At 21.0% G+C, this 18280-nt stretch overlaps 4 protein-coding genes across 6 annotated transcripts; 1 reads left to right on the top strand and 3 right to left on the bottom strand.

Moving 5' to 3' along the window:
- Positions 1-737: 737 nt before the first annotated feature.
- LOC122713058 (hyaluronan mediated motility receptor-like) lies at positions 738-8294 on the bottom strand. The gene is made up of 15 exons (XM_043933197.1): positions 8066-8294; positions 5699-5868; positions 5201-5485; positions 4905-5129; positions 4365-4817; positions 4119-4301; positions 3834-4034; positions 3377-3571; positions 3138-3271; positions 2669-3041; positions 2309-2530; positions 2163-2231; positions 1860-1966; positions 1600-1753; positions 738-998 (listed from the first exon to the last, which is right to left on the bottom strand). The coding sequence occupies exons 1-15, from the start codon at positions 8109-8111 to the stop codon at positions 813-815; spliced, it is 3003 nt and encodes a 1000-aa protein (XP_043789132.1). The 5' UTR covers positions 8112-8294; the 3' UTR covers positions 738-812.
- A 581-nt stretch (positions 8295-8875) lies between these two features.
- On the top strand, positions 8876-11188 carry LOC122713560 (tumor suppressor candidate 3). The gene is made up of 8 exons (XM_043934135.1): positions 8876-9034; positions 9284-9462; positions 9626-9743; positions 9810-9950; positions 10021-10161; positions 10265-10415; positions 10613-10778; positions 10974-11188. The coding sequence occupies exons 1-8, from the start codon at positions 8945-8947 to the stop codon at positions 10987-10989; spliced, it is 1002 nt and encodes a 333-aa protein (XP_043790070.1). The 5' UTR covers positions 8876-8944; the 3' UTR covers positions 10990-11188.
- Positions 11189-11464: 276 nt separating this feature from the next.
- Positions 11465-12598, bottom strand: LOC122714305 (polyprenol reductase). Its single transcript, XM_043935531.1, has 4 exons — positions 12495-12598; positions 12260-12408; positions 11992-12180; positions 11465-11511 (listed from the first exon to the last, which is right to left on the bottom strand). The coding sequence occupies exons 1-4, from the start codon at positions 12596-12598 to the stop codon at positions 11465-11467; spliced, it is 489 nt and encodes a 162-aa protein (XP_043791466.1).
- Positions 12599-13381: 783 nt separating this feature from the next.
- On the bottom strand, positions 13382-16131 carry LOC122713429 (TNF receptor-associated factor 6-like). Of its 3 annotated transcripts, none has more exons than XM_043933882.1 (6): positions 16104-16131; positions 15318-15377; positions 14968-15098; positions 14490-14799; positions 14269-14417; positions 13382-14185 (listed from the first exon to the last, which is right to left on the bottom strand). In XM_043933882.1, the coding sequence occupies exons 2-6, from the start codon at positions 15372-15374 to the stop codon at positions 13564-13566; spliced, it is 1269 nt and encodes a 422-aa protein (XP_043789817.1). In that variant the 5' UTR covers positions 15375-15377; positions 16104-16131; the 3' UTR covers positions 13382-13563. The 3 variants fall into 3 exon arrangements, with proteins under 3 accessions (XP_043789817.1, XP_043789800.1, XP_043789808.1); XM_043933865.1 differs by lacking the exon at positions 16104-16131 and adding an exon at positions 15547-15734; XM_043933873.1 differs by lacking the exon at positions 16104-16131 and adding an exon at positions 15507-15556.
- Between the last annotated feature and the right edge of the window lie 2149 nt (positions 16132-18280).

Here is an 18280-nt window from a genome sequence, read left to right as displayed (position 1 = left end):
ATATAAATGATTAATTTTTACTCTATAAACATTTTCAGAATGTTTCAAAAATATAACTCATATAAAAAGTTAATACAACAAAACTATTCTGTTCATATTCCACTATTCAGTATTGTATCCAATGTTCTAAATATTTAAGAATCGTATCTAATATTTTAAGTATCTAATATTTAAAGGATTAAAAAATGCTTATGAATTACAAAAATTTATTTACAAAATCTGTTTTTCTATAAAATTAAATGTGTTAAAATATTGGAGAACAACAGATTTATTATATAAATTATATTCAGACTTTTAATAAAATCTAGCAAACTGAACATTTGATCTTATGTAAAATATTAGGTTTAAGATATTAAGTTATTAAAATATTAAGTTTGCTAGATTTAAATATTATTAAAAATATAAAGATATATTATGATAATAAAATTCATCATATATTGATACAAAATTTATTACTAATAAATGAATAATCTTTATGATTATGATAAATATGAATTAATAATTATTGATATAATTATTAATATTTATTTTTTCAATATTTTTGCAATAATATTTTTAGAAAGTATATATTTTACTTTCAAATAACAAAATAGAATCATTAAAAAAAAGCAAAAGTTATATGAAAACTGCTCAAAATATTGAGCACTTTCTCTATTTTTAATTTGAAACTTAGTTTGAAATTATTTATTTGTTAAAATAGATATACCAGCATTGAATTTGAAACTTTAAATGAATTATTAATGCATACAATAATTATATCAACTCATATTTATAATAATCATAAACAAATAATATGCCTATACTAAAAAAGATTAATCATTTCGATTCCTAAGTGGTGTTATTGGTTTATGTGGAGAAGAAAGAGGGGTTATATAAGTACTCTGTGAAAGTCCTAACATATTCTCTTTTCCCTTACTATAAGCACGTTTTTCTTCTGCTTGTAATTTTTCTATTGTTTTTTGTTGTTGTTTTATCGTCCTCATCTTCGCGTATAAATCCTAAAAAATATATTATATATTATCATGTCTATAATCAAAATTATAATAACTCTTAATAAAAATTTAAAACTGAAAAAAACAAATTAATTGGAATGAATAATAATGAAAATAAAATCGAATTACTATCATAGAAATATAAACATTTATTTTTATACATATTTACTATTCTAATAAAATATATATTCACATGGACGAATAATTTAAATACATTGTCCAGAAAATAACTAACAATAAATTATTAGTTTAAATCATGCAAAAAATTAAATATTTTCATGCAAAATAAAAAAAAGTAAATAATTTATGATACTTTATACATTATAACAATAAATAAATATTTATTAATAATAATATATTAATTTATTAATAATAATAAATATATATAAATAAAATAAAAAAATATAATTAGTGAATTGAAAAACATGCAATACATATATATATAAACATATATATATATAATAAATATATATATAAACAGAAAAATATTTTCATTAAATAATATGATCACAAAGGATGAATATTAATAACATCTTAAAGACATTGTTAAACTATACCACATCCAATATAAAATTATTGCGAATCCAAAATAGAAAATTAAACGCACCTGTTCGAGTTGATTGATTTTATCTTTCAACTGAGACACATGTTTAATTCTTTGCTTATGATTCTGATGACCAACAATTTCAGCATATTTTTCATGAATTTCTTTATAATCTTTTAAAAGTTGTTCATTATATTTAGAAAGTTTCTTCACTTCCCTAGATAAAATTAAATAGATAAAATATATTTATTATGTAATTACTTTATTTTAAAATAGATAGAAATAATAAAAAATATAATAATAATAATAAGAAAAAAACTCACTCTTCAACTGTTTCCCGATAGACTTTTTCTTCTTCAAGTTGTTCTAAAAGTACTTTCTCAAAATTTTTCCATTTATTTCGTTCCTCTTCAAGTAATTCAACATTTTCCTATATGCACACAATATTCTTATCAGTACATTAATTATATTATATATTTATATAATACATTATATATCATTACTATATACATTATTTACAATCTATATATTATAAAATATAATTATATAAAATACAATATATAAAAGCTCTCATATTATTTTTTTATATAATTAAAATATAAAAAACAATATAAATTATCAAGTACCCGTGTATAAGTATTGTTTTCTTCAAGACATTTAATTTTATCAGAAAGTTCTTGCATTTTAGAATTTGCCTATTAAATAAAGATAATTAAATTAATATCTTATTAATCATAAAGAAAATATTAATATAATAATCTTTATGGCATACTTCATTTAAAGTAATTTCATGTTTCTTTGATTGTTCTTCTAACAATTTGTTCATATCTTCTATTACTGTTTCACGTTCTTTCAATTGTTCATTAAGTTTATTGTTAAGCATTTGTGTTTGAGAAGTTTCAAGTTCTTGTGCATCATTTCTTTCTTCCAATTTAAGCAGCATATCTTGTGCTTCGGTTAGATAATTAGACATTTCATGAAGTTGTTTTTTCATCTAATATTTCAAAATAAACAATTTATTTTTTTAAAAACAATTATTTATATTATATTTAAATATTTAATATTTATAAATAATATTTTAATATTTTAAACAAAATATTAAATTAAATTAAAAATACAAAAGAAAAAGTACCTCAACATTTTGAGCAGTTATTTCATTATTTTCTGCTTGTAATGCTGCTACTTCTCTAGTTGCTATTTTCCTTAGATCATCAATTTTAGCTTCAAGTATAGATCTTAATGATTCTACTTCACTTAAACTTTCAGCTTCAAGTTGATCAACTAATCCTTTTTTAGCATCTAATTGTTCCATTAATACATGTACTTGTTCATGTACCATTTGAGAATTATTACGCATGATACTCAATAAATCACGATGCTCATTGATACAATCTTTGTCAAGTTTTAATTCATGTTGGAGTCTTTCCACTTCAGCAGTGCTTTGGGCTAAACGTGTAGTTAAGGCAGCAACTGATGCTTGATTTTCAGCCATTATAACTTCGAATCTAAATATGTTTATATATATATATGTTTATATATATATATATATATATATATATATATATATATTATTTATATTTATTTTTAAAAAAATAAAATACCTCTTTTTCCTAGCTACCATTTCTGCAGCTTCGTTTCGAATTTGATCTTTTAAAGCTCTTAATTCTTCTTTTTTCTCTGCTAATTCTGTTTCTGCTCGATCTAATTCCATTTGTAAACTTTGACCAAAACTTTCCTAAGTTTATAGAATAATATTTTTAATTGAATTTGTATATTAATGAAAAATAAAATTATATTTAAAAAAAGTTATTTTTATTTTAGATTATGTCATAGAATTTACTTGTGTTTCTGCAGAACTTCTTAATTCTTCAAGAGTTACAGAAAGTCTGGTAATTTCTGCATCTTTCTGTGCTAATTTTTCGTCTAATGCCGCTCGTTCCATTTCTACTCGCGCTAAACATGTTTTATATCTTTCTGCAGTAAGTCGCATTTCCTCTTCTACAGTAATTTTGGCCTCTCTGATCATAGCATTTATCTATATTAATAAATTCATATTAAAAAATTATACATAAATGCTCTTACAAAAGAGCATAAAATATTTGGCAAACATCACAGAAACTGGAAAATAAAAAAATTTGAAAGTATTTCAGAAAAGAAATAATATCCATAATAAAAATTCTTTTATATAAACTTTTTTTTTTCTTTTTTGATGTAACAAAAAGAATTTTTATTGAAAGATTAGAAAAAAGCACTCAGTCAGTGATGTTTTTCATTTTACGCACGTGTGAGCCGCTTACTTTCGCGTCACTCTCAGCAATTACTCTTTTTACTCTTTCTTCACATTCAGTACGACAAGCTGCTAATGTTTCTCTAGTAACCACCTCCGCGTTTTCTATCATTTTGTCAGCATGTTGTTTGATTCGTTTCGTTTCTTCTTCAATTTTTTTGTCAGCTGCTTCTTTTACATCTACTATTTCTTTATCTCTTGTTACCATCAACTATATAAAAAATTAATTTTTTATAAAATAATTATATAAAAATATATAAAAAAATAAAATATATAAAAGTATAAACCAATTTACATTTTCTATTTCTTTTAAATAATCTAATCTTGCATCCTCTAATTGCTTTTTTAATTGAAATTTTTCTTCATCATGAAGTTTCATTATGTCAGCTAAATCTTCCTTGTGTTTTTTTAAAATGAGATTATGTTTTCTATCCGAATCTTCTAATTCTTGATGCGCTTCGCGTAAACGATTATTGACCTATAATAAATAAAATAGATAACTATTTCTTTCATTTAAGTACTTAAAATTTTTAATACTTACATCTTTATAAAGTTTTTGTACATTTTCCAATTCTTCTTTGAGAAAATTATTTTCTTCATTAAGATTTTTTATTTTGATTTCAGATTCCTCTTTATTTACAAGAAATATTTTTTCTTTTTCAAACTCAATTTTCAATTTATCAATTTCTTTTTCGTGTTTATATTTCAGATCGTTTATTTCTTTTGAAGAATTTTCAACAATCTTTTCATATTCAGCCTTCAATTCATCTAATTCACATTGCAGAGTAGATAATTGTCCTTGAAGTTCAAGAATTACGTTTTGTCGTTTTTGTAATTTTAACTCTAATTTATCGCGTTCGTCTGTTAAATTATTAATACACGAATTAAGTTGAGACTTTTCTTGTTCCAATAAGTTAATTTCATCTACATGATTTATTGTTGTTTTTTCTAATTGTATTGTCAATTCTTCGATTTGTACTTTAAGAAATTGGATCTATAAAAAAAAAATTAGGAAAAGTAATATGAAATTAGAATATTTTCAGATACAATTAATATACAATTAAATTTAATATGTACTTACTGTTTCTACATCTGTGTTTTTTTTATCAAGAAATTCAGATTCTAAAGCGACTATTCTTTTTGAGAAATCTGTGATACGATTTCTAAGATCACCTTCCATAGCTTTTCTTGTTTCAATTTCGCGTTCTTTTTCTTCCGAAACTTCCAACAGTTGAGAACGAAGATTCTTCACTTCAGTTTGATGCTTTTCGTCGTAACCATTTAAAATTTCTTGTTGTAATTTAGCCTATGTATAAAAATTATAAATAAAATTTTTTATTAAAATATTATAATTCACAACGGAAAGTATTTTACAACCATTGATTCTATGTCCTTCCTATGTTGTGTCTCTACTTCCGTTTGCTTTTTACGCAATTCTTCGAGTTGTAATTCCAATTTTTGCACTTCTTCCTTCATATCTTCAATATGATGTTCCAATTCCTGTATTGTTTTGTCTTTATTGGAACATTCTACTTGAAGATCAGCAAGATGATTCTCTGATTGATACTTTAATTTTTGATCATTAGTAGAAATAAGCGTACGTTTAATTTTAGAAGTTGATCTCGTTTGATAATCTCTATTTTGTTTTCGTGGTAATTGTGGCTAAAAACAATTTATGGTTGAAATTAAAATATTTCATTAATAAAATATATCAATTTTTAAATACTTCATTAATCCAACAAAATGTGATTATAAATAATCTTAAGTAATATATAAAAATTGAATAAAATAAATTATAATATAATAGACTTATTTAAATGTATTATATAATATATATGTATATATATGTACATTTATCAATCGCAAATTTCTTACCGTTTTAAAATTATTTGCTGCAATGCATGTGTGTTTAGTACATACTGATAAATTACCCTCAGCGCTACCAACACTTTTATTATCATTAAATCTCTCTGATTTTTCAATAACAGATCCTTTTACCTTACTATCAAACTTTGGATCATATGCTCCAGGTGGAGGTACATCATCTACAAAATGAATGATTTTTTAAGATCGAAAAAAAATATATATATTTCTAAAAATTTTAAATTGAATAATTTTCTAAAAAATTCATACGAATATAACGAAATAAAATTTTAAAATCGTTACAAAATTTAAAAAATATTATCTGTGGATTTTTTACATGAGTTTATTTACATGATTTTGATTAATTATGATTTAATTAATGATTTTTATTAATTATTATACGAAATATATTATCAAAATTCGTAATTAATTAATTAAGAAGTTATAATTATTGAAATAATTATTTATATGAGCATTTACAAAAATTTCTATTTTTTTTGATTATTTATATATAATTTTATTTATTATATATATAAATATATATAATAAGAAAGTGAAAAGAGTAATAAAATATGCAGAAACGATAAAAAAATTTCCTGTTTCGGCGAGTGTTAGTTTATAGGATGTAAGCGTAAATGAGAGACAGCTGTTTCTAAATAAAAAGAACGTGTCTATGAAGGGTCATCGAATTTACTAGTATTATATCTTGTGTTCAAACCATCCCTTCTTTCATAAATCCGTAACGCAAACGACCCTGTGTCATGCAGCTTTTTATTCTCCCTCTTATACTTGCATGCAACATTTAAAAATTAAATAGCTTTTAACATTTTTTTCTTTTATTTCATTTTACGTTATTTTATTTTAATATAATTTTATTTTATCAGAAATTTATTGTAATTATATGTAATTGATTTTCTTTGTAATTGAATTTTGATTTATTACTTTTCTGATTATAAATAAATCAGAGAACAGAATAGAATTTCATTTCCTTCTTGTTTTATTAGATGAAAAGAACTAAAATGCTATTCAACAAATAACATATCAATAAAATCAAAATTCGTCATATAATTTAAATTATTATTTAAAGAATTTAGTTATTTTAATATATTTTAATAAATAAAAAATAAAATGCTAAAATATATAGCTATATAAAATATATAATAAACGATGAATTTATTATCATTATTATTATTATGAACTTATTATTTTATTATATTTTTATATTAATCTTATAACTGTTACAAAACAGTTTAGATTACCACATATTTAAAAAATACAAAGTAAATAATAAATTTAATTTTATTTAATTTTACTTATTAAAATAAATGTTAAAATAAATTTATATTAATTAATTAATTATTTTTTTATTAATTCGTAAGCAAAGATTAGTAAAAACAGGATGTTTCAAAATTTAAAAAAATTTTAAAATCAAAGTTCATTAAATTGATAAAAAATCTTAATATGTAATCTAATAATTAAATATAAGTTCAAATATTAGTAGTTTCGAAATTATAAAACATTTTCATTATATTTTATTTATATCATAAATTCAATATGACCGTTTATTTCACAGTTCGACATGTATTCATAGAAAAATATATATATATATATATTAAAAGATTCAATATTTCTCTTATTTTTCAACAATAATTTTTAATTCTTAATTCATTTAATTAATTTATTTAAACATCATCTAAACATAATTTTTAAATGTTTATGTTTTTACTATAATTAGCGAATTTAAATTTGATAAAAGTTAAGAGATTTAATTTTGAAATTGATAATTGATTTCGAATTATATTTTTATATTTTATTATTATTAAATAAAAAGTAATTTATTATTTACAATTATTTATAAAATAAAAAGTTAATTATTCAATAAAAAATTGTTATTAAATAATAATGCAGATAAAATTATACATTAAAAAATAATATAATAAAAAAAATTATATATTTAATAAATACATATGCATACGAAATAAATCAATTTTTTTTGTAAATAAATTTAACTTTTTATAATAATATATCTTTTTAATTATCATAATTATAAAACAATAAAGAATAATAAAAACAATATATATTTATAATTATTTTATATATAGTTATAATTATAAAGAACTTATAATCTATATTCGATATGAAATATTCATATTTTTTAAAAAATTATTGTATTGTATAATCTACTTCCCGCCAAATATTCTGTATAAAAATTATTGGAACTTTAATAATTTCATAATAATTTTAAAGTCAAACAAATTATAAAAATAATATTATTATAATATTATTATAATTTATAATTAGTATAACAATAGTATTTAAAGTATACTATGCATATCAAACACACACCAAAAAAAGCAATGAATATGTATATTTACTTACTTTCAAATTCATTAAATCTTTGGATTCTAGCTTTCGAAAATGACATTATCAAATGTTTTTCACGTATTTAAACAACAATAAATAAGAAAAAATACACAAACAAAATAACTTTAATAGTTAACGCTTTTAACGGATTTTAATTTAGAGAGAACACGGTGACGACAATCACTATACGTCCGTCCCCTTTGAACTATAACGCTCGTGTGCAAGGGAAAAATTGTTACTTCACTTTCTAGTTAAATCCAAACATTTCTTCATGCGGAATTCTCCACCGGTTTTTCTGATTTGAAATGACGGTTACACAAATGGAACAATAACAGAATGACGAATCACAAGCAAAGATTGCGCAAGCAACCAATCCGGTAAAAGATACGTTTCTGTTTCAAATTAGTGACGTACCAAAGAATTAGATTACCACATATTTAAAATATGATATATATAATTAGAAATTATTTTTTATAAAAAAATAAATCATAAAATATGACATTATTAATAAAAACCTAAGATTTTAGATATTTAATATATTTAAAAAAATGTAAATATTAAATTATAATTTTATATTATGATACTGAATCTAATATAATAAAAAAATTTTTTCGATACGCTCCTGTAGATATTAGAATCATAATGTTTATAATATTAAAATATATATTTAATAAATTATATTTAAAAAATTTTTGAATAACATAAATAACAAATTTTGTAATACTTTTTATTATTTATTCAATATTATAAAACTTGTTGAAAATATTCTCACGTTTAACTCAAAACATTCTCACGTCAAATGCCACGTTGTATCAAATAGACCAATAAGCTTCCTACGTTATCTGTATGATTGTACCGTGTTTGCGGTAAAAAATTACTCGTAACTTTATAATAATGTTCACAATGGATTATAAAAAATTTATTATATTGTTGGGAATAATTTTAAGTTTAAGTTATGTCTGTTGCCAATATAGGATGAAAAATGTGAGAATTTAATCAATTTGTTACAACTGTCATGCATGTTGAAATGTCAATTAAATTTTCAATTTCACTTCTATTTCACTTATTTTAAAATTTATTAATAAAATAATCACAATAAACATTATTGTTGATAACTTTAAATAATTTTGTATAATATATAATTTTTCAAGATAAAAAAAATTTATTTAACCTAGCAATTAACCTAAAAGTCAATTCAATTTTTTTATGTTTAAATATGATGATATATTTCAGACTCAAGGATCATCGTTATCGGATAGGGTACAGCAATTAACAGAATTGTCTCTTACAAGACCTGTAATTAAATTTAATGGTGCAAAATTTAAGGAATATATCAAAACTACTCCAAGAAATTATTCCGTTATTGTAATGTTTACTGCTATGGCACCTCAAAGACAATGTCACATATGCAGGTAAATTTAATTATTATATATTTTATTATAAATTTAATTATTATATATTTTCAAATTTTGTTATATTCAATATTAATTAATATTTTATTAATTAATTATTATTATTATTAATTATAATTATTATTTTGTAATTAATTATTTTGTTATATTTATATTTTTTTAGACATGCAAATGATGAATTTGTAATAGTAGCAAATTCATTCAGATACTTACAATCTCATTCAAAAAAATTATTCTTTGCATCTGTAGATTTTGATGAAGGATCAGATGTATTTCAAATGGTATGTAAAACATTATATAATTATATACATATTTCTATAGTTTCACTTGAATAATGTTTATAATAGATGAGATTAAATGCTGCACCAGTATATATGCATTTTCCACCAAAAGGTAAACCAAAACCTGCAGATACTATGGACATTCAAAGAGTAGGATTTGGAGCAGAAGCTATTGCAAAATGGATATCTGAACGTACTGATATTCAGGTATTTATGCAAATGAATATTTATTATTATAATATTTATTTATATAAATGCTACTATTCTCAAAATATAGATCAGAGTATTTAGACCACCAAATTATTCTGGAACAGTAGCAATAGTAATGTTACTAATTCTTATTGGTGGATTTTTATATCTAAGGCGCAATAATTTGGATTTCATTTATAATAAAACAATTTGGGGACTTAGTGCATTGGTAATAATCATGATATAAATATACATATTTAAATAAAATTTTACTTCATAATAATAATATATATATAACAATAATAATAATTTTTAAATATTATTTAAAATAGTTCTTTACACTTACAATGATATCTGGACAAATGTGGAATCATATTAGAGGTCCACCATTCATACATAGATCATCCAGTGGAAATGTAGCTTATATACATGCTTCTTCTCAAGGACAATTTATTTTAGAAACATACATCGTTATGGTTTTGAGTATCCTTTTTTATTAAAATATATAAATAATAACTTATAAAAGTTTTAACTCTTTTTCATAATTTCATAAACAAATATGTCATGTTTTTCATTATTAAAAAACTAATCTTAGAACTATAATATATTTTAATTAGATTTATTATTGATTTTTTTAAGTTGATATTTTTTTAATGTTTTTCTTAATAAAGAGCAATTAGATGGAGCAGTAGTGTTAGGTATGATTTTAATGATCGAAGCTGCTTCACGTAAAGGTGATGTAAAAAAGCGACGAATATTTGCAACGATAGGTGCTGGATTGGTCGCTATCTTTTTTAGTCTATTATTATCGATATTTAGGAATAAAGCACAAGGCTATCCTTATAGGTAAAACAAAAATTTTTTTAAATTATATTTTTTTAATTAATAACGTATTATTTTTATAATGGAGTATGTTAATATATTTATAAAAATGTTTATTTTTATGATATATATAAATATATCAGCACACTCCATTTTTTATATTCTTCTAAGAATTAATTTTATTTCGCATCCCAGAGAGGAATAATTAATATGTTTCAGCTTATTGTTCAAGTAAAAGGATAAGTATAAGAAGTTATTATTTGTATATATTGAAAGGAAATCTTTCAACTTGCCTGGCAAGATTAAAAATTAAACTACATATAATAAAAAAAATACTTTACATTTAATTATTGTTAAAGTGTTGTATTATAATCAATTTACATTTGTTTATATGTAATGTAAAATAAATTAATATTTAAAGTCACATATTCTTTTCCATAATTTTTTAAAAATATTACAAAAATACTTATATTATTAAAATACAAACTCTTTATTCCAATATTCCAGTAATACAACTCTTTATGGCTTAATTAAATATATACAAACATTGCAAACATTATTTAAAATTATAGTTATAATAAATTATAATTATTTATTATATGTTTTAATAATATCATTATGGTTTCTATAATAATATTGTATAATATCAAAAATTTTATATTACTTAAAAAATAAAAGGAATTAAAATTTTTCGAGATTTTGGATAATTTTTAAATGTTTGCATGTACCATTGATGAGTCATTATCGCAGTCCATGTCTAGAATAAAAAAATTTATTAATCAATTTAATAATAATAATATTATTTCAACTTAATAATAATAATATTTCAATTAATAAAATAATAATAAATGTATAATACTAATATGATATACCTGGTTGCATAAGACCCAAATTGTAACATAATGAAATGTAGAACTTTGCCACAAAATTATAGAAAGTGTTATATAAATAATTATCTCTGTAATTTGTAATGCACCTGATACATATTCAAACAGACCATCATGTGGTATTTTATATACTGTAGAATTAATCTTTCCATCTTCATTTTTTCGTAATTTACGAAGAATAAAATTTGACTTAAGTTGTGCATATGTTGATAATATAAAAATAGTTGAACATAATAAATGAAAATATGTAATTTTATTCCAAGAAAAATTTCCTTTTGAACCTAATATAATTCAAATAATTAATCAATTATTTTAATTTAATATGAGAGTATAAATATATTTGTATATACCTTCAACAAAACCCTCAGATTCACTTATAATACATATTAAGGTTCCTATATAATGATAAAATCCAACTATATAATGAAGCACATTCATTTTCTTATCACTGAAGATGTTTACATAATATGTTTCATATAATCGTTTCCAACAATGAAAAGTTAAAAGTAGAATTGCTATAAATGTACTTTCTGATGATACTAAAAATGTTTATTAATTAAATGTTTAATTCAAATTTATTAATTTAAATATAAAATTTAATAGTTTTCAAGTATTTACCTAGTGGTTGTCTAAATGATCCCAGACACATATCCAATATCCACATAATATTTTTGGAGATATTATACTCCCATAAATATATACAAATAACCAAGTATAGTACATAACTTGAAGCTGGTGCAGCAAAAATGTAAAAATGTTTAAACCATCTAAAACATTATAGATTATTTTTGTTTATTTATAATATATTAATAAATTAATATTATATAATTATAATTTTAATATTATTACTCACTTTCTAGGTACTTCTGTTTTTGCAACTATTGGCTCATAAATATTAATAGAATATTTACCATAACGATAAGTACGAGTTAAAAAAATAGGTAAATAGGATTCCATGTAATAGATTAGTAGTCCAACAATACCCGTGAATATCGTACAAAAAATAAAGAAAATACGTATAATATTTATTTGCATCTTATATCGATCTTTACTGAAGATGTATATATAAAATTATTTTTATTTCCACTTTTGTTAAACTACTGTAACAAAACATGTTATTGCATAGTTAAAGTATATAGAAAATATATTATCATGAATTTTAAAAATATTAAGGAAAAATATCTTAAAAATAATACATATATATATATATATATATAAATTTTATTTAAATTAATAAATATGTACAAACATATTAAAAAAAAGAAATATTTTATTAGGACGGATTGTAGTAATAACTTATATAATAACTTATATACTTATTATACATATATATTTAATTTATACATATTTAAAGCTCGATCACATGAGCAAATACTGTAACTAATATCAAATTTTAAAATTTGATAAATTGATAATATTTACATCCGTATGAGCGTTTGTATATCATTCATAAAATCTTATAGCTATGAAAAATATCTTACATTGGATATGCAATAGATATTTGTAAAAGATAAATTATATAGAAATAGGAATTTATACCATATTAAGAATTAATAAAGAAAAATGTAAATAAAAAAAGCATGCATCCTATAAATAGTATATATTTACTACTATGTATTTTATATATGAAATTTTTCAATCAATTGGAAACTGATGAATTTTTTACATTTTCATATATCTTAGTCTTAGTTTCATATATTATTAACTAAAATCCTATCCAGTTAAACTATAAGATACCAATTAAAATTTAAAATTTAAAATCCAAAGTGTTCAATAAGTCCAGAATACAAACCCTATAAAATACAGAACAGAAAATCTAGATATTTTTAATAATAAAAGAATTTAAATTCGTAAAAACAATTGATCAATATGAAAGCTGTATGATCAGATCATAGAAATTTGTTAAACATAACAATTAATTTTCAAAATATGTCCTCTAAACTTATGATGTTTGATGCTCTAAACTTATCATAAACACAAACTTCTATCCTAAAAGTTAAACAATCATTTTGTAAGAAATCAAGTAAATCTCGTATTCGTACGAATTCTGTATAACCAAAACTACGCTTATTCAATTCACATATTGGTTTTCTAAAAGCTTCAAGATCAGGTCTTGATGATGTTATTTCGCGTATATCTCTTTCACTATTAAGAGGATGAACCAAAACAAAATACATTGTCCCATTAAATGGCCAATCAAGACCATCATCATTTTCTGATTTCATTATATGTAAAAGTAATGATAGAAATTCAGGATCTTTAGAAGATACATTAATTCTAGCACAAATTTTGTAACCATTAGGACTTGTATAAAAACCAGGACTATAAAACATTTTTAATGAATCATTCATCATACTTTCAAGTTTTTCATGAAAAGAATGTAATCTCCAAATATAAACACCATTACAACTACGTAAAAACATTTCTTCCTGATTAAATCTTAAAGAAGTTTGTAAAGTTGTAAGTTGAGTTTTTTGATTAGAAACTATTATAGATAATTCTCTGTTTTGTTGTTCCAATACCACTATTCTTTCATATAGATTTCTAAAAAAAACTTTATGTCAGTATAATAAAATATTTAATAAGTTTTATATAAATTTTTTATGTATTAAAATAATAAAATATACTTTAATAATTGTTGCCATTCTAATGATGGTTCACTTTTTTCCATACAAGATGTATTTTTTGGAGGAGGATCCCATAATTTAGATTCTGCAGCTATTGCATTAATATTATTTTGTGAAACAGATACTTGTGGTAATATTTTCAGAATCATCTATGAAATAAATAAAAATTAAATTATTATGTTATCATTAAACATGATTTTATGTAATAAAAATAAACTAACAGTTAAATGAATATTTATATTTTTTTCTAAATGTGCATGCAAATCTTCTTCAATGGGAAAAGTTTCCGTACAACCAACATTCTTAAAAGGACAATATACATTTTGTGAATCTGGAAGAGTTCTTTTATATGTACATTCATTTATATGTGTTTCCATATCTACTGGAGATACTTTAATCTCACAACCAAATTGTTGATAAGGACAAGGTGTACGTTGTTGTGATATCTCTCTGCTTGTATACAAATCTCTAAATAAATCACTTTCAGATTTTAAAGGTTTGCTATCAACTGGACAACAAGCACCTTCTTTTCTAAAATAAAAATTAAATTTATATATATATGTATATAATTTTTAATATATATAAATTTAATATATATATATATAATATGTATATAATAATAATAATATATAATAATAAATATGTATACATATATTTATACATACATTTTTTAAATTAATACCATAAAATATAACTTACTGAAGCCAAGTATATATACATTGCGAACAAAACTTATGACCACAAGATGTTAAAACTGGATCACGTAGCCAAGTTAAACAAATAGGACATTCAAATCTAGGCTCAAGATATTCTTTTATACCATCATCATACTGCATGTAATAATTAAGTTATCAGTGAAAAATAATAAATTGTTAATGCAAAATAAAAGCAAAATTTGTTAAAGAGTAAATTAAAAATATAATACAAAAAAAAATCAATTTTTATAATACAAAATTTAATGCAAAAAATTAGTCAACAAAAAATGGATATAATATTAATATCTACTAATAAATTTATTATTTAAATTTATTAAAAGTACGAATACATACAACAATATTTTCTTCAGCTACTTTAACATGATTTTTAAGACTATCTGACGTGGCCATTATCTACGAAAATTTATAATTTCAAATATATACAATCTGATATTAAAGAAAAAATAAAAATAAAAATTATTTCCGTACTAATATAAAAGTAATACATATATATATATATAATACGAAATATATAATACTTACATGTTAATAATTTTTAAATTATAAGCACAATACAACTTACTTGTAATTATAAGTAATGAAGTTTATACACAGCACAATCACATTATATAGTACACAATTTTTATGAACACATATTCTCTAATATAAATATAACATTTAATTTTAAACAAAATAAATAAAAAATAAATTTTTTTCTCTATTATATTATACTAAATAGTTTTTCTACCATTGTATTCATAGAACAGAAATATTTATAAATATTTAATTTTAAATTATTGAATTTCTAAAGTAACAATTACACTTCATAAATACTTCTTTAAATACATAACAATAGTATCACTTTTGACTATGATTATGATGGCATATATTATGAACAAAAATTAAAATTTTTCTTTATTAACTGTTTTTATTAATTTCGATATTAAAATAGATTATGAATTAATTTATAGTATTATATAATATAATATATTAAATTATATAATATAAATATATTTATAATATTTTTATCACACAAATTAAAAAAATTTTCTACATTTCAAAATAATAATTAAAATAATAATTTTAATTATTGTTCATTTTAAAAATCAAAGTTAATAAAAAACAAAAAAATTAACTTACATGAATAGAGGAATTCTGAATGTTGAATAATTGATTTAAAAGAAAACTATCAATCGTATAAAGAAAAGTTATTTTCTTTTTATTTTTCTTTAGAAAGATAAAATTTAAAAAAAGATTTAAAAAACAAATTATATAAATGTATAAAAAAAATGTCTTAATTTCAATAGTTATATAATTTGTTATTATATTATATTATAAAAACTTAGATATATATATGAATATATAAATATATAATATGTAAAGAAAATATACATATTTTTTCATTCCGTAAATTTTGAAAAAATTTAAAACCCCGTTATCATTATAATATCATTTTCAATGTTACCGATTCAGTATAGAATAAGATTACAACATTAGTGGTTGGAATTAAAACTAAATTTACAATAAAATTAGATGACGAATAAAAAACATATCGAGTAATAGATCTATCTTATATCATATTTATGGTTGAATTTTCGTTGTGTACTAAATCGGTAATGTTGAAAATGATATGAAAATGGTAATGATGAATTAAAGCCTTAAAGTTGTGCGAGAAATTTATTATTTATTTTTTCTGTCAATTCCCAATTTATTTATAATCGATTGATATGATACATTTTATTTGTAATATCATTAATTTTTTTTTTATTTGAATATTCAGTTTTTTATCAATAATATATGTTCATTAGAATTATTAAGTGTCGTTAAATTGCTTAACCTTTCTTCAATGACTACAATTTCAATTTTATTTTAATTGTTATCATAAAAAAAGAAAAAAAAGAAAACTTAATTCAAATTTCACGTTACGTTAATAAATCGTCATCATTAAAAGAAATCATTTTTTTATTAAAATATTCCAAATATTTTCAATTCAAGATGAATGTACATATCAAATACAGTAATCTTAATTATATTGATATTACATTTAGTAGTATCTATGATAAAATGATATATATAAGGAAACTAAAACAAAAAATTTACAAAGAATGTGATAACTTTGTTTATATGTTTGAATATAAAAAATGAAATTGGCATATTAAAATAATTAATATATACAAAATACACTAAACGGAAGGTAAAATCGACGATGGAGAGGAGAGCTTATGGCCTCTCTACATTTACCGGAGTAAACCATTCTTGAACTGATGTTAGAGTTCGCGGGCAGATCGCGGGAACAACCGTACTGGACAACGTTATAAGAGTGGCAGATCACACAATTATGAGAATATACCGATTTTATAATAAAATCGATCGTGTTGAACTCACTGAGAGTTTTTTCTGGTTTCAATGGTAGACGTGCTATTGTACATAGTGGCATGCTTGTCGACATGGAGAACCTGATATATCTCGATAAACCGGAGTCGTAAGTATCAAATTTGCTGCTTCATACGTTTAATCGGGCCAATACAAGAATTGTGAGAATGTAATCAGTATAGAAAACATTTAATTATAAATAAAAATTCATTTTAATCATTTAAAATTTGATTATTCAAGAAAATTTTATGAAAAAAATTTAAAGATTTTTATTCCTTATTATTTTGTATAATTTAAATTTTCCGCAATCAATTATTTAATAATATAAATACAGGAATGAATAAATTTTCGTTGCAAAATTTTATAAATTTAAATAACTTTTATCATGATTTTTTATATTTACTTTCAATAAAATTAATTTAATATTTCATTAATATATCGTTATATTAAATAGAAAGAAAAATTGTTATAATTAAAATTTTTTTAATATAATATATTACGATATTTATATTATTAAATATATTTTATAATTTTTTATAATATTTAATTTTTTTTATGATATTTACAATATAATGGTTTCAAATATAATTTTATAGTAGAATTTTAATAGAATAGAATTTTAATAGAATAGAAACTTTACTATATTTTTTTTTAAATTATCGATATAACTACTTAATTTTAATTACATTCACAAGATTCAATAAGATTTTTATCGTTAGAAAAATTAAATTAAAATTAAAATTAATGCATTAAAATTAACACGCGTGTAAATGGTAGTAATCGATAGATTTGTAATATCATTTGTGCAGAGAAGTTATTATATATACTTCGTATTATAAAGATTTATGTTCAATAAATTCGAAATAGATATCAAATTTTTTTCATTCTTTTTCAGTCAACATTCACGTTATTATCATTGGAAATTCTTCAAAATTAATACTTAA

This window comes from Apis laboriosa, unplaced genomic scaffold (assembly GCF_014066325.1).
Source record: "Apis laboriosa isolate Shangri-la unplaced genomic scaffold, ASM1406632v1 scaffold112_cov148, whole genome shotgun sequence".
NCBI lineage: Eukaryota > Metazoa > Arthropoda > Insecta > Hymenoptera > Apidae > Apis > Apis laboriosa.
The sequence above is the reverse complement of the archived record's forward strand: the minus strand, read 5'-3'. Positions and strand labels throughout refer to the sequence as shown.

What these genes read in the sequence shown, in the direction of transcription:
- LOC122713058 (XM_043933197.1), bottom strand. Translation starts at nt 8,111, where the DNA reads ATGTCATTTTCGAAAGCTAGAATCCAAAGATTTAATGAATTTGAAA. An exon ending in GAAGTTCTGCAGAAACACAA is followed by an intron (nt 3,272 to 3,376) that starts GTAAATTCTATG and finishes CTATAAACTTAG; the next exon opens with GAAAGTTTTGGTCAAAGTTT. An exon ending in TATCGGGAAACAGTTGAAGA is followed by an intron (nt 1,754 to 1,859) that starts GTGAGTTTTTTT and finishes AATTTTATCTAG; the next exon opens with GGAAGTGAAGAAACTTTCTA.
- LOC122713560 (XM_043934135.1), top strand. Translation starts at nt 8,945, where the DNA reads ATGTTCACAATGGATTATAAAAAATTTATTATATTGTTGGGAATAATT. An exon ending in TTTGGGGACTTAGTGCATTG is followed by an intron (nt 10,162 to 10,264) that starts GTAATAATCATG and finishes TATTTAAAATAG; the next exon opens with TTCTTTACACTTACAATGAT. An exon ending in ATACATCGTTATGGTTTTGA is followed by an intron (nt 10,416 to 10,612) that starts GTATCCTTTTTT and finishes AAGAGCAATTAG; the next exon opens with ATGGAGCAGTAGTGTTAGGT.
- LOC122714305 (XM_043935531.1), bottom strand. Translation starts at nt 12,598, where the DNA reads ATGGAATCCTATTTACCTATTTTTTTAACTCGTACTTATCGTTATGGT. An exon ending in ATCATTTAGACAACCACTAG is followed by an intron (nt 12,181 to 12,259) that starts GTAAATACTTGA and finishes AAACATTTTTAG; the next exon opens with TATCATCAGAAAGTACATTT. An exon ending in ATCTGAGGGTTTTGTTGAAG is followed by an intron (nt 11,512 to 11,991) that starts GTATATACAAAT and finishes TTTTTATTCTAG; the next exon opens with ACATGGACTGCGATAATGAC.
- LOC122713429 (XM_043933882.1), bottom strand. Translation starts at nt 15,374, where the DNA reads ATGGCCACGTCAGATAGTCTTAAAAATCATGTTAAAGTAGCTGAAGAA. An exon ending in TAGCTGAAGAAAATATTGTT is followed by an intron (nt 15,099 to 15,317) that starts GTATGTATTCGT and finishes TATTACATGCAG; the next exon opens with TATGATGATGGTATAAAAGA. An exon ending in TGTATATATACTTGGCTTCA is followed by an intron (nt 14,800 to 14,967) that starts GTAAGTTATATT and finishes TTTTTATTTTAG; the next exon opens with AAAAGAAGGTGCTTGTTGTC.